Source organism: Tenrec ecaudatus, chromosome 3 (genome assembly GCF_050624435.1).
Source record: "Tenrec ecaudatus isolate mTenEca1 chromosome 3, mTenEca1.hap1, whole genome shotgun sequence".
Classification (NCBI taxonomy): domain Eukaryota; kingdom Metazoa; phylum Chordata; class Mammalia; order Afrosoricida; family Tenrecidae; genus Tenrec; species Tenrec ecaudatus.
This window is the reverse complement of record NC_134532.1, coordinates 151514864-151536187: the sequence shown is the minus strand read 5'-3', so window position 1 is coordinate 151536187 and position 21324 is coordinate 151514864. Positions and strand designations below refer to the sequence as shown.

Sequence of the window (21324 nt, the reverse complement as noted above, 5' to 3'; positions counted from 1 at the left end):
TGCTTTGCAGATCAACCCTAAGAAAGGTATTTATTACATTGTCTCTTAAATTTTGAAGGACAAAAATGGGTGTTTTCCTTATTCCTCCAGGACCTCTGGTGGCTTGCTCTAGATATGCACTGTGCTGCTGCTATGGGCATGGTCTGAAGTTTGAAACCATCAGCCGCTCTGACAAAGACTGGCTTTACCCTCTTCTGAAGAGTTGCAGCCTTAAAGATTCACAGGGGCAAATCTATCCTGTCCTATAGAGTAGGCTCTTGGTATGAGCTGGCATCTACACTTCCTTAGATTAGGCAATCTAGAAACTTACAGATTCTCAGCCTGGGAAACTTCGTAACAAGTACCTTGGCAAGAGGTTTGGTTTGGTTAGAGCTCTCTAAAAGGTGTGTCTCCTAGGTCCTCTAAGAGCCTAGTTGAGTCTCACCTATGGCAGCCCAACAGGGACAGGGAGAAATGCCCTGGGGGGGTTGGAGGCTACAAATCTTTACTGGAAGAGAAAGACTCCTTGGAACCTTTGACCTGGCTCTTAAATCACCTAAGGTGCATGTGAACTCCAGAGCTCCTCAGAACATGTTTTATCTGGGGACTGGATCAAGTAGGCCTGGGGAGGGCATTTTAAAGATTATCTCTTTCTCTGAGGTAAATAAGGTAGTCCACTTTTTGAGCACAAGAATGATATACTTTAATAGGTGAATAGTTTCAAAAGTTTATGGAAATAGCCACCTATCAATTAGATTTTCCACTAACTTTCTTAAAATCCCTGGTAAGTAACTTTGAAATGATCGCTCTGCCTGCTATGTAGAAAACAAGCCGTAGGCAATGTAGAAACCGGGAGACTAATTAAAAGGCGACTGCAGTCATACAGGGCGGGAAGAGATGACATCCGTATGCTGCTTTCATGCAAATACAGCAGCTCCTTTTGACACTCAACTCCCTGGCCTGGAGTCCATGCGGGACTCACAGCAGCCCCTAGGGCAGGGCAGACTGCCCCTGTGCATTCCAACAGCTCCATCTTTCTCCGGAGAAGAGGCTGGTGGTTTCCTGCCAACCTTGTGGAACACAGCATAACATGTAACCACAATGCCACCAGGCCGCCATGTTTCAGCACAATGGAAAATACTGAGGAATCAAGGGTGACTAAAGATCAGTTGAGGCTGATTCCCTTTTGGATGCTGGTTCCTCCCTGTGTCGGGCAGCAGAGGGAGGAAGCCCTAGCTCGAGCTAGTAAATAAACTTCTTTTGCCACTTTTGCAAAAAAAGGGATCGGTTGAGATAAAAACACAGCAAGTATGCGATGTTTACTTAGATATATAAATGGATATGCTGAAAAGTAAGCCAGGATATGCCACTGGAACTAAGGGGCGAGATCTGGGCTGGAACTGCAAATTTTGGAATTAGTTGGTATATACTTTAAGTTAAGGACCAATGATTCATCAGAGACATAAAACTTTCAAAACACCAAACCCACTTGCAAACAAGTCAGTTGTAACTCAGCAGCTTTACCCTGGGTTTCTGAGACAGTCAGTCTTAGGGGTACAGGCAACTTCACCTTCCTTTGGTGGTTTTAAGAGCTCATCTTTGGTTACCAGCCCAGGAATTAAGCATCAGTGCAAGGTCAGACATCAGTTCATTTGTTATTGGGTATTATATTAAGGGAAGAGGGGAGAATTAACCATTGTATTTAGCTCCATGCAGTAAGTTACCTAGACAATAGACAACAGAGTGAAGGGAGACATCGGACAGCTGTAAGACATGAAAAAATAACTTATGTATTATCAAGGGTTTGTGAAGGAGGGAGGAAAATGAGTAGCTGATACCAAGGGCTCAAGTAGAAACAATGTTTTGAGAATGTTGATGGCAACAAATGTACACAAGTATTTGACACAATGGATGGATGGATGGTGATAAGAGTTGTATGAGCCCCTAGTAAAATGATTTTTTTTTAAGATTGGGTTTTATGGAATTGTGCAAGAGCACCATAAATTCCATTTAAAAGAATTTGAGATAGCCAAGCAGAGGAGAGAACTGGGTCAGTAGCTAGAGATGAACGTACCAAAAGGCAGGTTTGTTGTTGCTGAATGCTTAATTTGGAGAAATAATTTAGTAAGAATGATCCCTGGAAATGGTAAAGAAACAAAATTGCCCTTACAATGTTCTTGGGAGAGAGAAGAGAGGACACAGTGTATATACAAATGGAGGGACTAATTTCAACCTTTATTAATTATCATGGGTGAAGGCACCCTGGCAGCTGGTAGGTACGAGTTGGACTGCTAGCCACCAGGTCAGCAGTTTGGAACCACCAGCTTCCCATAAAGAATTACAATCTTGAAACCCAAAAGGGTAGTTCCCCACATCCCACGGCGTCACTATGTGTCAAAATGGATTAGATAGCACCGAGTTTGTTTTTTGGTTTACGATGGTGGGTACAAGTGGGAGTAACGGCAATGGGATTTTTCTTCTTATCCTTTGATTTTCTCACTGATATAGGAAGCAAGAATAAAAGCAAGAGGCAGAAGTCTGAGCACAAAGGAGAAAATATGAATATACTATGGGCTGTCAAAAGAACCAACACATCTGTCTTGGAAGAAATATAGCCAGAATCCTCCTTTGAAAGGAGGCTATCAGTACTAATTTATCTCACAGACTTGGGTTATAATGACAAGAGAAACCAATTCCTGGAGAAGGGCATGATGTTTGGTTAAAGCAGGTCAAGGGAAAAAAGAAGATGGATACTTTGGCTGCAGCTACGAATTCAAACGCAGTAACAATTGTAAGAATGGTGTAGGACCAGTCAATATTTTAGTCTGTTGTCCACAGGGTTGGAACAGACCTGAGAGCACAAGAAATAGTGGTCCCAATAAGATCGGTATACTAATATTGCATTAGGGAAAATATGACTATTAACTAAACAGTACTAAGAAACTCATTTGTCATATAGTTAAAAATTGGTCTAAAGGTCAAAGGTTTTCTCCAAAACAAACTGAGCTCCAATGGTGTACGGAAAAAGGAGAGAAAGAAATGAGACCAGAGGAGGAATGGGCAAAGAAAAGGTGGTCGGTTCAAAGAATAAGAGCAGCGGCTCTCCACCTGGGGGTCAAACGACTCTGTCCCAGGGGTCTCCTAAGACAATTGGAAAACACAAATAGTTCACAATATGTAATTACACTTTGTTTTGTGATTATTCACTATGGTTTAATTATGTTCAGTTTGTAACAATGAAAGTACATCCTGCACATCAGATATTTACATGATGATTCACAACAAGTACAGTTATGTAGTAGCAACAAAAATAATGTTATGGTTGGGGGGGGGGGGTGTCACCACGACATGTGGAAGTGTATCAAAGTGCCACAGCATTAGGAAGGTGGAGAACCAGTGGATTACAGGATTGTTGGAGTGGGAATTTAGAGTGCAGCTGGAAAACATAGGGGAGGATAATCAGAAACTTAACTGCCTAATAGTGGGATGGCTAGAGTGAGTTTCAGACGATGGCACCAGATCCAATTGAAAAGAGTTACTAAGAAATTTTAAAAATTAAACTCAAAACGGTTATAAAATTTACAACCAGTTTAGTATTAAGGTAGCAGAAGGACACTGGGCCTCTACTCAAGTACTCCCTCAGTGCAAGAACACTGTTCAATTGAACTGGCATTCCATGATGCTCACCTTCGCGACATGATCGCTGAAGACAAAAGCAAATGTGGTGAAGAAAGCTGATGGTGCCCATATATCAAAAGTTATAGCATATGGGGTCTTAAAGGCTTGAAGATAAACAAGCAGCCATCTAGCCTCAGAAACTAAAAAGCCCACATGGAAGAGGTACACCACACCGTGACCGATCATGAGGGATCAGTTATCAGGCATCAAAGAAAAAAATCATATCATTGTGAATGGGGGAGGGGGGGAGTGCGGAGTAGATACCCAAAACCCATCTGTAGGCAACTGGACATCCCCTTACAGAAGTCTCTCAGGGAGGAGATGAGCCAGTAAGGGTGCAGTATAGCACCAATGAAACATACAACTTTCCTTTGGTTCTTTAATGCTTCCTTCCCTCCACTATCATCATCCCAATTCTACCACACAAATCCGGCTAGATCCAAAGGATATACACTGGTATAGATCAGAGCTGGAAACACAGAGGTAAAGTGGGGGAGAGGGGGAGAACGGACAACAGAAAAGTGAGTGAAGGGAGACATCAGACAGTGTAAGACATGACAAAATAACAATTTATAAATTATCAAGGGTTTGGGAGAAAGAGGGTCGGGGAGGGAGGGGAAAAATGAGGAGCTGATCCCAAGGGCTCAAGTAGAAGGAAAATGTTTTAAGAACAATGATGGCAACAAATGTACAAACGTGCTTTCCACAATGGAAGGATGTATGGATTGTGATGAGTTGTACGATCCCCCAATAAAATGATTTTTAAAACAAAAATTTACGATCAGACCTGGAGAACAGTAATGAAATGATGGGAAGTATAGGCAATGCACCTATTAAAAGAACTTAAAACATGAATACAAACACATGCCCTTAAAAGTTCTCTGCAGCACCACTACATTAACCAAAAGGTGGAGACCCGTATGTTCCTCACACAATAAATAAATGAGGTACATGCACATAATGGCATATTGCTCAACAAGATAAAGGAGCTCCTGACATACGCGGCACACATACGATTCTCGAAAATGTTATTAGCCACACATGCACTAATATTACGATTCCACTCAATCAGAGTACCTAAAATACTAGTACACAGAGACCAAAGTATAACGGTGGTTCCCCAGGGGGGAATGGCAGGGAGGGGAAGCTGGACTACAAATTAGGGCGCAGCCAACATCTGTGAAGGGTCTTGGAGAAATTTTGGAGTGGGCAACGGTTTCCAATATTACACAAGAAGAATGTTTAAAAGGCAAAGAAACTGTTGTATATATGAAAAGCTTAAACAAGTTAGCCAAAAAAATTCCATTATCTTTTAACCTATTTTCTCATGAACTTTAGGGAAATATACAGCCCATATGGGAGAACTGATTTATATCCAAATGATATAGCATTAGGAAATAAGTACCACCCTTGAGTTTTAATATTTATGGAAAAATAAACATCTCTAAGGAAGTTTCTATTGACTTCCCTTGAGCTGGAGGGTTCTTAAAATCATGAATGACCGGGGAAGGAAATATAAGTAAGTAGTTGAAGAAGTGACATTCACATAATGCTGGTGGGAATGTTAACCTTTAAATTAAAAATATATTGACCCATGTGTAATAATTGGTAAAATAAAAGCAATAAAATATAGGGAAATTTGTGTAAGAATGTTTACTGCAACATTATAGTGACAAAATCGGAGACAGCTATTTAGATCAGAATTTATTGACAATATGCACCAGTCATTAAGGGATAAAAGCAAGTAGTAAAGTAATATTCTTCTATACCATTTTTTGAAAAGTATACCACCCTCATTAATATATTTATTCATCCAAGGAACATTTATTGAGTGCCTACTGTGTGGCAGACCCAGATTTGTGTGGCACACCTTCTAATGGTAGAGACATCAGAATAACTAAGTATAATATCCTAATTACAAATAGGGCAACCAAGTATGATATAATCATTTGTAAAGTAAAAAAGCAGGAGAATAGGAAGAGTGTGAGACCCTGAGACATTCAAGGCAGAGGGCATACCAAAGACAAAAAATTCTCAAGGGCATCTCTGTTTTGAAAAATAAAGTAACCAAGAGGAAGACTAACAAGAGATAATATCGGAGAAAACAACTCTGGTGGCCTGGTCAAGTAAGCTGTGGTAAGAGCTTACCAACAAACGTAGTAGAGCTAAGGCCATCAGTCAGTATAAACATTTAAACAAACCAACCCTTTGGCCTCCCCATTGATTGGTTCCCATTCAGTGACCCTGTAAGACAGGGTAGAGCTGCCCAACAGGACACCCACAACTGTGTTATCCTTATGCAAGGTGATAGATGTTTGTGTCACAAAGCAGCTGGTGGTTTTCTCAGATCTTGGTCAGCAGCAACATATCACTACTGTACCACCAGGGTTGTTAGTAAGTTCAGTTACTTGTAATTATGGTGATTTCTCTTTATTTCTCCATGCATGTCCTACAGAGCTAAGGAAAGGGTATCCCCTAAAAGGTACAGCCTATTCTTGTAATCCACGCTGTTGTTTGACACCAAGCACATGCCTACCCACAGCTACTCTATAGGGCAGCGTAGCATGGCCTAGCTGTAATCTTTAAAGGATCTCATCACTAGGTCTTGTCTCCCAGGGAGCTGCTGGGGGGCTCAAGCCCCAGGCCTCTGGTTAGAAATGAAGTATTTAACCACCATGTCACGAGGGTACCCACTCCGTTTTTAATTCACAGTAAAACCCCAAATAAATTTAACGTCATTCATAAGCACCGTAATTCAGAAATACCACACCCCCTTCATTCAGCCAATTCCTAATCAGAGTAACTATATATAGGTTCTGAGTTCAAAGACTAAACATTCAGGGGAGCAGAGAGCCTCATCTTTCTCAGACGGAGCAGCTAGTGGGCTTGAACTTCCAACCTTGCAGTTAACTAGCAGTCTAACATGTACCCAACAGAGCCACCAGATCTCTTTCCTTTTATAAGCATCTTAAGAACTTACTATTAAATAATGTCTATGTCTTAGCTATAGAATCACGCTTTTCTACATTTATTTTAACAAGATAAGGGAAGCATTATGAAATAAAGATGAGATAGTTAATGTGTGTGTGGGCAGGAGGAAACAGGGCTTTGGGCCTACATCTTAGCCTTGTTTATGTGAGCAGTGTCCCCTCTCAGGTTTCCTTCATCTGTAGAATGAGGGCGATGATAGTTTCATAGGGAAATGAAAATGGGCAAGTAGTAGTAACCAAAATCTCCTCTTGCAACACATTCTTTAACATTTCATAATCAGGGGAAGGGGCGTTTCCCACTTCCTCCTCACAGACAAGCATAGACCACCTTCTGGCATCAGCGACTGCGCTCCTGGCTTCAGTCCCTGGGGGGCACTAGGGAGCCGGGGACAGTGTCCCATGCTCTCACTGGGCCCACTCCAGTACCACCGCCCCATGCGAAACAACACGCCCTCTCCACTCCCAGGAATTGAAATATTATGAAACACAAGTTTCCTGTCTATGTGCACTTGGGGCTTCTCAGTCAGGGACTTTGGCATTCAATTCTGCTACACATCTTATAGTTAATAATCGAGAAGTATATTGTTTACTAGTTTCATAAATGTGAATCGGATAGTCAATAAATGAGTAAGTATAATTTAATCAGAATATTAAAGTGAAGAATTTCGCTTCTTAATTTGTATTCTTTCAATGCTAGCCAATTCTTTTCCTTGTATGGTTTGTAGTTATAGTTCATCTAGTTACTGGGCGAGTCAGCTAGAAGCAAGGAGGGGCCTATGTTCAAAGTATAGGATGGAGGAGTCTACTCCCTACGGGACTTGGGAGTGATGCTGCAGTCATCCTGAAAGAGAAAAGTATGAAAGTTACCCATTTAAAGTAACGATCCCATGACGAGGTTGCGTTTCACTAGCTGGTTAATGCCATGCTAGTGAGTACATTAGGCACTTCTGACAAATCTGTCAGCAAGAAATAACAAGGCCCCGGAACAAATAACTAAGCATTTAGATGGGGATTCAGGGTCGAGTAATATAAAAATTAAAATGTAGAATGAGATGTTTTCTGCCTTCCATATATCAGTATCTTCCTAAAACAAAATTTTAACCACAAAGGAAATGCTCTTAAGGACTTCTAAAGTAGTCTTATACTTTAAAACAAACAAAGGGGGGGGGGGGTAATGAGCTAATACCAAGGGCTCAAGTAGAAAGCAAATGTTTTGAGAATGGTGTGGCAAAAAGTGTACAAATGTGCTTGACACAATGGATGGACATATGGATTGTGATGAGTTGTACGTGCCCTCAATAAAATGAATTTTTTAAAAAGAACAATACAAAATTAAACAACAAAAAGAAAGCCCCTAATAGATTACATATCAAGGGAAGACAAAAACTTGAAGGGAAAGTGGGCTGTTTTCCGATGTAAAGATTATCATTACCTTTTCCAAGTCTAGCTCCTCTAACAAAATGCTGGCGTTTTTGTTTGCTTCAGCAGCCTGTCTGTCTTTGGCTTGTACGATGGATTCCATGCAGAGATGGCACTTCTTCAGCATCTCCTAAAATGAGAAATTAAGGTGTTTCCAGCTTCAAAACACAATTTACACTGGGTGATTTCCACACCCATGCAGACCTTTACTAACATATAAGCAATGATGGATCAGTAGCAGGGAAGAAAAGGTAAAAGAAGGGGTACAGGAGGAAATCATTTATATAGAACACTAAAAACAAAGCTCAAAGAAAGAGTTCCTGCTAGCCTGAAAAGTAATATTGGCTGGCACATTGAATATGGAAATTACTTACCATAATTAAAAAATAGAAAAATTTTAACCATAAGCAACCATAGGAATTTACGACATGATCAAGGATCCACAATAGTAACAACAAAAAGGATCTGAAATTGTGAAAAGAACTGTTCTCATATATTTAAGCTATTTGCCACAACTGCAGGAACAAGAAACGTGTGTACAGGAATCATAGATATAAATATCTTTCAGGAGAGTAATGGGTAGTTCTTCATTAATACCAGATTTATAGTCCTTTCTTATATACCTTTCACTATGGACACATGTCAAATTCACATGTGAACAAAACCACCCATTTTCTTTTAAAAAGCTATTTAAAAACAATATAGTCATGTACAATTAGCCGAGATATGTGTTCTATGCATTTATGTAACATTTTTCACACGTATTATTCAGTAGTGAGATACTGGGGCCAACAGCTTAGTAAGGGTCGCTTGTGCGGGCAGGACCACCTGTGCTACATTGCGTGCTTTCACATGCTATGTTTACAAAATGAATTGGGATGTGTATTTATCTCACGAGATGGATAAGAGTCAGCATTAATGGTAGCGGGCAAACGTAAGCCGTTTTGGTGAGTAAATGGAAATGCATGCAAATGAAACATCCTGTAAACCTAGTGTTAAAGACAGAAGTCGCCAGCCCACCCCACCGCTCACGCCCGAGAAGGGTTTGCTGACGGTTTTTTAATTTTTTACCTATATGTTTGGTGCATGCCCACAGGTGGCAGGCAGAATTACTTAAAACTTCCAAAAGCCACTATTGGTAAGAAGCCCTCCCTCACCCTTCTGCCCTGACACCCACTGCACACTAAAGAGTGGTGTCCAGAGTAATTTAGAGACAAGAACTTCATGACTTGTGTTCAATTCTAGACACAAAGCTAATGACTACTGTGTATTAACTGTTCAGAGGACACTGTAAGTAGTTCTATTTTTGTATTAAGAACTAGCTTTGCATTTTCAGAGACATGCCTTTCATTCTGGTCAAACAACTTGAAGAGATGTGGCATTCAATTATTAGTATAAATTATGAATCAAAATACGACCAGTCTGAGCGCTCTTTTAAGCTGTGCTACCCAACTATTATAAAATATTAAGCACTTTTTAAAAAATGTTTTCTTGCCAATAACTTTAACTGACCATGTTCATTCATGCTCAGGAACAACACTAATGAGAATTCATGAATCTTATTATTCTCTCAGAACAGATTACTTGTCTAGAGTAAAATTCATAAATGACAGCACAAATATATAACAAAACTATTTTTTTTCACATTTAGTGCTCACATAAAAGTTAACAAAAGTTAACAAGCACAAATCTGTAAGATAAAGTAATTCTATTGGAGATTTTTTAAATGTCTTCAAAAACCTCTTCAATGGCATACATACATCAAGGCCAAATACATGGTAAAGGGGCTTCAAAAAGTTCATCAAAAATATGGAACTAGCGGTTCCTCTGCGGCGCAGCCCACGCCGTGGCCACCGCCAAGCCCGCTGCTACCGCCTCCAAGCAGAGGATGGCTGTCCCTCCCACGTACATTGACCTTGGCAAACCTGCTCGGGATGTCTTCACCAAGGGCTATGGGTTTGGCCTCATAAAACTGGATTTGAAAACAAAATCCAAGAATGGACTGCAATTTACTCCGGCTCAGCTAACACCGAGACCAACAAAGTCACGGGCAGTCTGGAAACCAAGTACCGGTGCGCCGAGTATGGGCTGACGTTCACAGAGAAGTGGAACACGGACAACACCCTTGGCACTGAGATCACCGTGGAAGACCAGCTGACCCGTGGACTGAAGCTGACCTTTGACTCGTCCTTCTACACGAACACTGGGAACAAGAACGCCAAAATCAAGACGGCGTACAAGAGGGAGCATGTCAACCTGGGCTGCGACGTGGATTTCGACATCTCCGGGCCTGCCATCCGTGGGGCTCTGGTGCTGGACTACAAGGGCTGGCTGGCCGGCTACCAGATGAACTTTGAGACAGCCAAGTCCCAGGTGACCCAGAGCAACTTTGCGGTTGGCTATAAGACGGATGAATTCCAGCTTCACACCAATGTGAATGACGGGACAGTTTGGCGGCTCCATTTTCCAGAAGGTGAACAAGAAGTTGGAGACTGCGGTCAATCTCGCCTGGACAGCTGGAATAGCAACACCCGCTTTGGAATAGCAGCCAAGTACCAGCTCGACCCTGACGCCTGCTTCTCGGCCAAGGTGAACAACTCCAGCCTGATCAGCTTAGGCTACACTCAGACCCTAAAGCCAGGCATCAAACTGACACCGTCTGCTCTGCTGGACGGCAAGAACGTCAACGCCGGTGGCCACAAGCTTGGTCTAGGACTGGAATTCCAAGCTTAAATGAATACTGTACAATCATCAAACTTTAAACTATTTTGCAGCATAGCTACCTTCAGAATTCTAGTGTACCTGTTACTGTTGTATGTTTGGGATGCAAGCAGTGCTCAATACCATGTTAGACCTCCAGGTGACAGCTGATTCCGCTTTAACGTGTTCCCCTCTCTGAGGCACAGAAGAGACCCAGCTCCAAAGGTCTTTCAGCTGTAGACTTTGGGGGGCGGGATGGTGGACTTGGTGACCCCTTCTAGAGATTCCAGGTTTCTTTTTGATCTAGAAATGACTGCAAGTGGAAGCTGCTCATGTGTAGGCACTTTGTAACTTCACAGTGAGTCAGGAATGAAATTGTGACTTCTTGAGAATCGAACCTTGCTTTCCTAACCTGAGCGCTCACTGCTTGATGGTGTGGGCACACCCAGCCGAAAGGGGCTTTTGAAGACCCATCTTCATGACCTGTTTCCACTCTGGTCCATCACCTCTTTACACCAAAAGTCCTCTGCTGCTGTGGTAGCTGATTTGTGTGTGCGCGTGTGCCATTTTGGGGTGAAGAAGGTGTGTGATGAAGCCAATAACCCAGGACTTTTAACCCCTCTCAAGTGTGGTTTTGTGTCCTTGCCCCGGAGTGTGGACTAGCTCCCAACACCAACAGCCCCCCGGCCGGCCGTGTCAGTAACCGGAACCACACGGTGACAGCACCCAGAATCTCAATCGGGCTGGTGGTGTCTTCACCACTCAATTTGTTTTTTAGCCGTGTCATGGGTACATTTTAGAGTCTTCCATTTTGTGTGGAATTAGATCCTCCCCCATCAAATGCTGTAATTAACATCACTTAAAATAAAACTTGAACGAAATATTGAAACCTCAAAAAAATATGGAACTAAAAACAACAAACATTTTAAGGTACTTCTTTTCTTGAAGCCCCTTTACATAAATAAAAATTACTGTATACCAACCACCCTTTCTTCCTCAACCTCAATTTAATTCTTCTTAATATGGACTATAAATACATATTTTAAACTAAATGAAACCCAAAGCTAACACAGTTGGATGGATTCAAACAGTATCTTACCTTATCAGTGATGGTTGCAATATATCTCATACATTCAGAATCTGATGGAAATTGATTGACTTCTTTGACTAAATAGCGTACCACCTTCACATGACCCTGAAAAACAGGTATCAATGTCAGGTGGGAAACAAAATATAACTGATTGTTAAACCCATAGTCAGTCCTAAGTAAGAGTCCTATTAATTGGGTCAAAAAGACTAATTGCATACTGCAAACACAAGAGGCCTGTGTTCGAAAAATTAAATCTACACACACACCTACCCACGAAAAATAACAGAACTGATACCAATAACCTAAAATTTTAATTCACTTTGAACAAAACAATAAACCAAAATCATTATTCAGGAAAACTAAAGAAATGTCTAAAGAAGAAGAAAAACAACTTATTCCACGCTAAGTCATTAAAGATTCTTATTGCAAGTGTTCTTTCAGAAAAATAGTGAGTACCTAGGACTGTACTATATAGAATGAAAGAGATTATACGTACTCTCCTAAAGCATGAGGTGTATTTCATTTTCATTGTAGTACAATGAACTACTGGCTTAAATTTCAGTACCTTTAAAGATTTACTCAAGAGGCTTCCCATTTGTCTCCAATATGCTTTCTCCTATAGTTCTTTGACATAGTCAATCCGTATGGATAAACGGCTATTAAATGTTTTAAGCTTTTCCTCGTTTGCCTTCAGGTCTTCCTTGTCAAGCAAATTGGTTAGAATATGTATTTTCTTTTTCAGTGTCCATTATCACTGTTGTTCATGATGTTTTTATGTATGAATCTGACCTTAATTTCGCTTCTGAAGTGGAAAGCATTACATATCAAGTTACAGGTCTACTTTAACACTGTATTCAGCACATACTAACAATAAGATATGTAATTTTAAATGTACAGAAGCGATAATCAGAAGGCGATGGTGTGGTTTCTAATAACTCAAATACTTAGGTTGAGGAAGACCTGAACACCATTTTAAACTGCAACTGCCTTGTATTGGGAGCCGTGGTGGTGCAACTGCTAAGTGCATGGCCACGAACATGCACGTGGTTAGTTTTGAACCTCTCCAGAGGCAGGTTCTCAAGAAGGACCGACTATCTGCTTCTGTAAAAGACTTGTGTGTTAAGACGCCATTAAGCAGGGTTTCACTCAGTGGCCCAACCTAAAAGAGAACCAAGCGATGCTCATTCACTGTCCCTTTACCAGCATGTGTCTCCACCCGGGGGGCTTGTTTGCTGGTTACAAGCTAGGAAACCTTCTGAGACAGCTCTACTGCCACATCAGATCAATGTGTTGGCAACTAACAGGTATAACATATTTTAACCAGCAGCTTACTGTTTGCATTATTCTTTTGATGATTTCTCCCAAAATTTATCGAATTATAGGTTTCTAACCCAAATATTATCTGGCTTTGAGGCTGCATCTTGGATCGTGTCTTCCCTATTAAACACGTGGAAGAGAGGGAACCCTTGTACACACAGCCATTGCAGCTGCATATGGGACTTAGTAATACAAAAATTTTAAGAGTAAATACCAAGACTATGACAGATATGTTTCTTAGTCAATTAATAAAGATAAAATAGTGATTTCCATGTAAACTAAAAGTAAATTGAAAAGAGCTTGTGTAGCAAGGGAGACATAAGCTAAATCCTAAACTACATTTTGAGAAAGTGCCAGCACTCCAGGAGCTAGGAACAAAGGACCACGGAAGAAAATAAACAGTAAGAAGACTGTTCACATTAGGAACTCATAACAGGAGCTTGAAAATCAAATTAGAATTATATTCCAAGTGATTTCAGATATTGGGGGTCAGGAACACATTCATGCATTGAATACATAGTAAAAGAATGAAAAAAGAAGAAAAACTGATCTAATAATGTACTACCTTGTGTGAAAAAGCCTGTGAGAAATACGTTTGATTGGTAGGGGAAAAAAAAAATCACAGTCAATTGGCAGCCTAACGAAACCCAAAGTAAGAGAAAATAAAGACTATTTCTTGTAATTCACAAAATAAAAAGTTTCAATACAATAAAACCATATGGAACATAAAGGTATTGCACCCTTCAGTATGAATTACAATTCAAATAGGAAGACCAACATCTTCCCAACTGGACCAATAAGTGAGAAAAAGTTGAAGTTGTCGAGGATTTTATCTTTCTTGGATCTATAATCAATTGCTCATGGAAACAGCGATCGAGAGAGAGAGAGAGAGAGAGAGAGAGAGAGAGACAGAGAGAGATACCTAAAAAAGTACTGCACTGAGTCAATCTCCTGCACAAGGTCTGTTTGTAGTGTTGAAAGCAAGGAGGTCACTTTAAGGTCTAACTAAAGTGTGCCTGACCCAAACCATAGTACCTGTCAAAGTGGGGCACTGGATAAAGCAAACTGAAGAAGAATAGATGCATTTGAATTGTGGTGTTAGCAAAGAATCTTGAAAGTATCATGGACTGCTGAAAGGACACACCGATCTGTCTAAGAAGTGTGCCCCGAGAGGCAAAAATGGCGAGACTTCATCTGAACGAATTACGTTGGACATGTTATCAGGAGAGATAAGTTAGAGAAGATTCATCGTGTTTGGTAAATTAGAGGGGCAGGGAAAAAGAGGACAGCCCTCAAGAAGATGGACTGACATGGTGGCTGTAACAATAGGCTCAAGCACAGGAGTTGTGAGGATGATGCTGAACCAGGCAGTGTGTTTCAAGCTGTTGTGTGTGGTAGGGTAACAATGGGTCGGCACTGACTCAATGTCACCTTAAAACAACATCCAAAAACATCTATTAGAATGACACACTCAAATTATGATCTCTGAATATAATCTGGTCTTGCCAATTAAAATAATTTTATTTAGAAAATTCACCAAATTATTATATAAAATAACTTAGGCATTGTCTGTACAACTATGTAACGGAGAAAGAAAAACAAGGAAATTCTTATTTTCATTAGGTTCATATTTTTTACTTCTAATTGCAGTATACTAACTCTGAATAATCCAAAATAGTTTTCATTCTTTTTCTCAATAAAACAATTTCAAAGAAATTTATTTAATTTATGCTTGAAAAAAACCTTTATTTATATACAAGTTATTTTCTCCAACTGCTGCTATTGTCCAATTAACTGCCATGCAAGCAGACCAGAACACCAAATGGGTCCAAGTGGCACCACTTGATGCGCTGTAGGGTTTATGAAGTACACCACCAGGCCTTTCCTCGTAGTCTAAATCGGTACGATCCAACGGAAAATCCAGAATCACAGCAATCAGCAAGGTTCTAGGCACTGGCTAAGGATCAACCAGGTCTTCCCTATCACTAGCCTTAACTCTATCTACATTCTTTGAAAGGTTACTAATACAACTAGACTTTGAAAAGACTATTTATAAAACTTTTTTAATGCCCAGTAAGTGTAACATTAAAGATATATTGGGACTCGACTGCAGTGATTGACATATACCTTTCTCCCCCTTCTACCTCCTACAGGGGGATGAATTACAGAAACGTGGGTGAGTGGTCAGTGTTAGATATGAAAATCATAATAATTAACAACAAGGGAATAAAATGGCGAGATCCCCAGGGAATGCTGAAGGAGGACTTTGGGGCCAGGGCATGGTGCCCCAACAGACTGGACTAGAAAACATTCCTAAAGGCCAACAAATAGTCCTTGAACTAACTACAGGCTTTTCTATCTTGTTTTTTGTTTTGTTCTTTGTCATTGGTTTGTTATGGTTGCTGTTTTGTTGTATATTGTTGCTGGGTTTTGCTCTGTTTTGTTTTTGTGCATGTTATTATCTCCACAGGTCTGTCTAAATAAGATAGGCTGCATGAACAATCTGGAGCAGAAACAAAAGGGCAGCCAGTTCCAGGGGGCATGGGAGAGGGGGAGGTGGGGGAGAAAGGTAATGGTGTTAATAAACCTAGGGACAAGGGAACAAGTTATCCAAATCAGTGGTGAGGAGGGTGTGGGAGGCCTGGTAGGGCATGATCAAGGGTAATGTAACCAAGAGAAATTGCTGAAACCCTGGTAGGGGTTGAGATGATAGTGGGACAGGAGGAAAGTCAAAGGAAATTGAGGAAAGAGCTAGGAGGCAAAGGGCATTTATAGAGGTCTAAATAAAGACACATACATATGCAAATATATTTATATATGAGGATAGGGAAATAGCTCTTTGTGCACATATTTATAGGTTTAGTATTAAGGTAGCAGAAGGACATTGGGCCCCCACTCAAGTACTCCCTCAATGCAAGAATACTTTCTTCTATTAAATTGGCATTCTGGAGCCCTGGTGGCGAAGTGGTTATGAGTGGGGATACTAACCATAAATTGGCATTCTATGATGCTCACCTTCCAGACACAACTGCTGAAGACAAAGTGGCTGAGTAAGCAAATTTGGTGAAGAAAGCTGATGGTGCCCAGCTATGAAAAAAGATAGTGCCCGGGGTCTTAAAGGCTTGAAGGTAAACAAGCGGCCATCTAGCTCAGAAGCAACAAAGCCCACAAGGAAGAAGCACACCAGCCTGTGTGATTACAAGGTGCCTAAGGGATCGGTTACCATACATCAAAGAATAAAAAAATCATATCATTGTGTGCTCACCTCCATGACACAATCGCTGAACACAAATGGGTGCATAAGCAAATGTGGCAAAGAAAGCTGATGGTGCCCGGCTATCAAAAGATATAGCATCTGGGGTCTTAAAGGCTTGAAGGTAAACCATAGTCATCTAGCGCAGAGGCAACAAAGCCCACATGGAAGAAGCATACCAGCCTGTGTGATCACAAGGTGCCGAAGGGACAAGGTACCAGGCAAAATCAGAACAAAAAATCTTACCATAGTGAATGAGGAGGGAGTATGGAGTGGAGACCCAAAGCCCATGTGTAGGCCACTGGAGATCCCCTTGCAGAGGGGTCTCGGGGAGGAGATGAGCCAGACAGGGTGCAATGATGAAAAATACAACTTTCCTCTAGTTCCTATATGCTTCCTCCTCCCCCACTATCCTGATCCCAATTCTACCAAGTCAGGCTAGACCAGAGGATGGAAAATGGTACCGATAGGAACCAGAAACACAGGGAATCCAGGTCGAATGATCCTTTCAGGACCAGTGGTGTGAGTGGCAATACTGGGAATGTAGAGGGAGGTTGGGTTGGAGAGGGGGACCGATTACAAGGATCTACATGTCACCTCCTCACTGAGGGACGGACACCAATAATGTGGGTGAAGGGAGACGTCGGACAGGGCAAGATATGACAAAATAATAATTTATAAATTATCAAGGGTTCATGAGGGAGGGGCTAATGGGGAGGGAGGGGAAAAATGAGAAACTGAGGCCAGGGGCTAAAGTGGAGAGCAAATGTTTTGAGACTGATGAGGGCAATGAATGTGCACATGTGCTTTATACAATTGATGTATGTATGGATTGTGATAAGAGTTGTATGAGCCCCTAATAATACGATTTAAAAAAAAAGAAAAATCATAATTTATACTTCAAGAGTTTATGAGGCTGGCAGAGTAAGGAGAGAAGGTAAAAAGAGGAGCTGATACCAAGGGCTCAAATAGAAATAAAATGACGGCAACATACGCACAAATGTGTTTGATACTATTGACGTATGGATTGTTCTAAGAGCTGTAAAATGATTCATTAAATAAAATGATTGATTTGATTAATCATTTAATCAATGACCAATAAAATGATTAATTAAAAAATATATATTTATCTGGGATTTTTGACTACTTTCCAATGTTGTGAGGACTCTTGGTGGCACATCATGTAAGCACTAGCTTGGCAAGCCAGTGGCCAATATTTGCGGTCCACCAACTGCTGCTGCACAGCACAAAGATGAGGTGGTGGCTTCCACAGAGATCCACGGCCCTGGCTACCCAATGGCAGAGTTCTGCTCTGCCCTGAGTCTGGCTTTACTCTATGTCAATGTTCAGTGGTGTTCAATGCTGTCACCAGTTTAAAATTTTATACATTTTATTATTGCTTTCTTGACAGCTGTTAAGTTTTAAAATGAAACTGCAGTTATCACTAAAGTATGCACTTCCTGGGGCTAGTGTTAAACATCAAGGGGCAATGAAACCTGCTACCTTTCTGAATGCTGCCATTAGAGGAGTGATCTTGCGGTTATCTGCTGCATCAACATCGGCACCTGCTTGTACCAGTAACTGAACCACATCTAAGTGTCCGCCATTTGCAGCCAGCCACAGTGGAGTGTTCCCCTTCTTGTTCCGCACATCAATGTGAGCTCCCCTGAAAATGAGTTGAAAAAAGACCAGCACTGACTTAAATGGAACAACAAAGGTAAAATCACTATTCGTTTCTCAAAATATACGATACAAATGAAAACTTGCATTATTCAAGGACCAAACTAAATTTTTCTCCTTCAGAATTATTTGAATAATGACCCTTTTTATATCATTTGAGTTTCAAAGACTCTGAAAATGTGCGATTTTATTTAATAAAAGTAACCTCAATCAATATGTAAAATAAACTGCACCCTAGAAATGCATCAATTAACTTGTGAGGCCCACAAGTTAAATATTAAGTCTCATTGTGAACAGCAATTAAGAGCAGCTACTGCTTAAGTTAACAGAATCCAAGGATCGATAAGAATGTTTAGTAAAACCAATAAAAGCAAAGGAGCATTTTCCAAAGACAAGTAGACAATGTCTTAAGAGAAGGAAAGCAGAAACTCCTAGACCTTGTCCAATACCTATACTCAACGATATTGATACCTATACCCAAAGATACCGATACCTATACCCAACGATATCGATACCTATACCAAAAAATACCGATACCGATACTAAGAAAAAGAAAAAACCAAGACATAAATCATTGCCTAATGTTTACAATTGAGTGTGAGAACAATGGATAGATCTCTTATTATAGTAAATTAAATGTATATATACATATAACAGAGCAAGACAAGAACTGTTTTTTATTTACATTAAACATAGATCAGACAATGTTATATAGTACTGTACAGGTAGAAAATAGCAAAATAATGTTTCAAAGAGCATACCTGTAGTTTATAGAAATACAACTGCTCAGAGAAATTGGTAATCTTTGGTAACAATATTGTGTTCATAGATGAAGGGTAGCGAAATACCTGCCAATCAGCAGCTCACAGAATTTATAATGCCCTTTATCTGCTGCTATGGTTAAAGCTGTGTCTCTTGAGGAGGGCACCGGAGGGGCATTAACATCAGCACCTTTATCCAGAAGAACTCGGCCCACCTCTGCATATCCACCAGAGGCAGCTTCCATTAGTGGTGTGAGGCCAGTCTAAGTTTATTGGGAAATAAAAAGAATACATAATAGACTAGAAAGAGTTATAACATCAACAACCTGAGGAAGCAATCCTTAATTAACTACCTGGTTGATTAACCCTATAATGCCAAGCATGATAGTCTCATAACATTTCATTAAATGTATATCTCTCTACATATAAATATTGATAACTATGAAAGAATAAAAACAATTTTTTGCCTGAAATTAAAAATTCAGGCACTATAGGGTTAAGGTTTGCTTAGTTATAGTGTAGGTTAGCAAATTCTACCTATTTTCAATGGTACTGCTATGAATAAAATTTTATAAAATTCAAGCACATGGCATATAAACCGACACTCAGTAAGTGTTCTCTTCCCTTCACTTTCCTAACAGTTCCTCCCCCCCTCGATAACCCTTGTGTCATAGACCTGTTGCTAACAAGTTGATTTCAATCAATAAGAATTGGTCAGGGGTAAAGACAGAACTGGCGGCTCACTCTCTAAACACTGGGAACGTGAAAGTTGACAGTTTCAGCCCGTCTTCATAGAAGAAAGATGAAACGGGCCGCTTCCGTAGCAACCCCAGCTTTGGAAACTCTATGGGGCAGTTCTACTGTCCTATAGGTCACCACAAGTCGGGATAAATTTAGACAATAGGGTCGGCGGCTTGGTTGGCCAAAACAGCAGGTTTGGCTGGGCAAAAGAATGGGTTCTAGTGTCAGTACTGCCTGTAAGGAAAAAAATTTACTGAAATATTTTCTACAGTAAATGCTTTAATCAAATACTAAATTATTTTATTAAAATTACAAGTATATGTAGGAGATAAATGCTACTAGAAAGTACTTTAATTATAGTTACCGTACTATATACCTTAAATATCAAAGTAATTAAATCCTTGTATAAATCTCTGACTTTTTCTTACCTTAGCTCTGTGTTCAACGTTTGCTTTTCTATCAAGCAGCAGACTAACCACTTCAGTTCTTCCCTGGAAGCAGGCTAAGGTAAGGGCAGTGTTCCGATTGGTTTCTATTTGAGCATTTATGTCAGAGCCCATGTCTAACAGGAGCTTAACAGCAGCTGTGTGCCCATTCATAGCTGCTAGCATCAGTGGAGAAATGCCCAATTTGCTACCAGTTCTAAGAGTATAGGTATGGAGAAAACAAACAAAACAAAAATACATACATATTTTAAATGAACCAGGGAAAAAAAGGTAACATAATATTCTATTTAAGATTTTTATTTTACTTGATCATTTAAAATAACTATCTTTTTCTCAGCCTAATTCTCTGAGATATTAACAACAGTCCATAAGAAATCTTTTATTGCCTAAAACTTTTCACACAATGTAGGCTGGACTTTGTACCCTAACATACACATTTGCTTGCCTTTGACAAACACTTGTGAACAAGATTATATTTCCCTATCACTACCATAAGAAAAATCCACTTTTCAAATCCTATGTGGTTTTAAATATTTAAATACTAAGCTTTAAAAACACACAACAATTTGGATTCTAACTTTTTCAAAGACATTTTCTAAATAAAGCATCAAAAGAGGGTCTGTACAAATATCGTCAACTCATATACTAATTAAATGATTCCGCTTGCCTAGAGTTAATCTCAGCTCCTGCATTCAGTAATATTTTGATGATGTTCACATAGCCACCGGAAGCAGCCAGGCTCAGAGGTGTGTAATCAGAAACATTCCTGTGCTCTTTATTTGCTCCTCGAGCTAAGAGCAGCTCCACGACCTGCAAAGAAAAAATGAAATCCATGCGTTTGCTTCTTCCTACAGCGAGACTATTTGGGGTGTGTACTCTCTTTTCTTTTTATTCCTGGTATACTGTGTAACAGAAGGGACAAGCTATTTTCTTCTCTGTGCAAAACTAGTCTCTCCTAAAAGGAGTCTAGAAGTCAATGAAGATATAACTTGTTAAGTAAAACTCATTTATTCATGTGTTGAAAATGGGAATAGTGTGTCCATGGGAGTCCATGTTCAGGACTTCACATATTGTCTTGATCAAATTTGGAAATTATTATTTACATATTATATTACCACATAGTGTTTAAACAGATTATGGGACAAATTTTTTTCATTTATACCTATATGTTTATAAACGCAATCAACAACTAAATGTTTATTTAACAAGTTTTTTCATCAGTATTTGAATATAAAGTTTTAAATATACAGAAAAGTTTTTAAAAAATTTT

The 21324-nt window shown here is 40.0% G+C and overlaps 1 protein-coding gene and 1 pseudogene across 5 annotated transcripts in view; one reads left to right on the top strand and one right to left on the bottom strand.

Moving 5' to 3' along the window:
* ANKRD17 (ankyrin repeat domain 17) overlaps nucleotides 1-21324 on the bottom strand; it is a 158460-nt gene that overhangs the window by 29758 nt on the left and 107378 nt on the right. For all 5 annotated transcript variants that reach the window (XM_075544211.1, XM_075544210.1, XM_075544213.1 and 2 more), the window contains 6 exons: nucleotides 20722-20864; nucleotides 20037-20250; nucleotides 18955-19130; nucleotides 17930-18092; nucleotides 11866-11961; nucleotides 8080-8196 (listed from right to left, as the gene is read on the bottom strand). In XM_075544211.1, coding sequence (XP_075400326.1) covers nucleotides 8080-8196; nucleotides 11866-11961; nucleotides 17930-18092; nucleotides 18955-19130; nucleotides 20037-20250; nucleotides 20722-20864 — 909 coding nt within the window. The remainder of the gene's footprint in view (nucleotides 1-8079; nucleotides 8197-11865; nucleotides 11962-17929; nucleotides 18093-18954; nucleotides 19131-20036; nucleotides 20251-20721; nucleotides 20865-21324) is intronic.
* On the top strand, nucleotides 9892-10806 carry LOC142443624 (non-selective voltage-gated ion channel VDAC1 pseudogene; annotated as a pseudogene).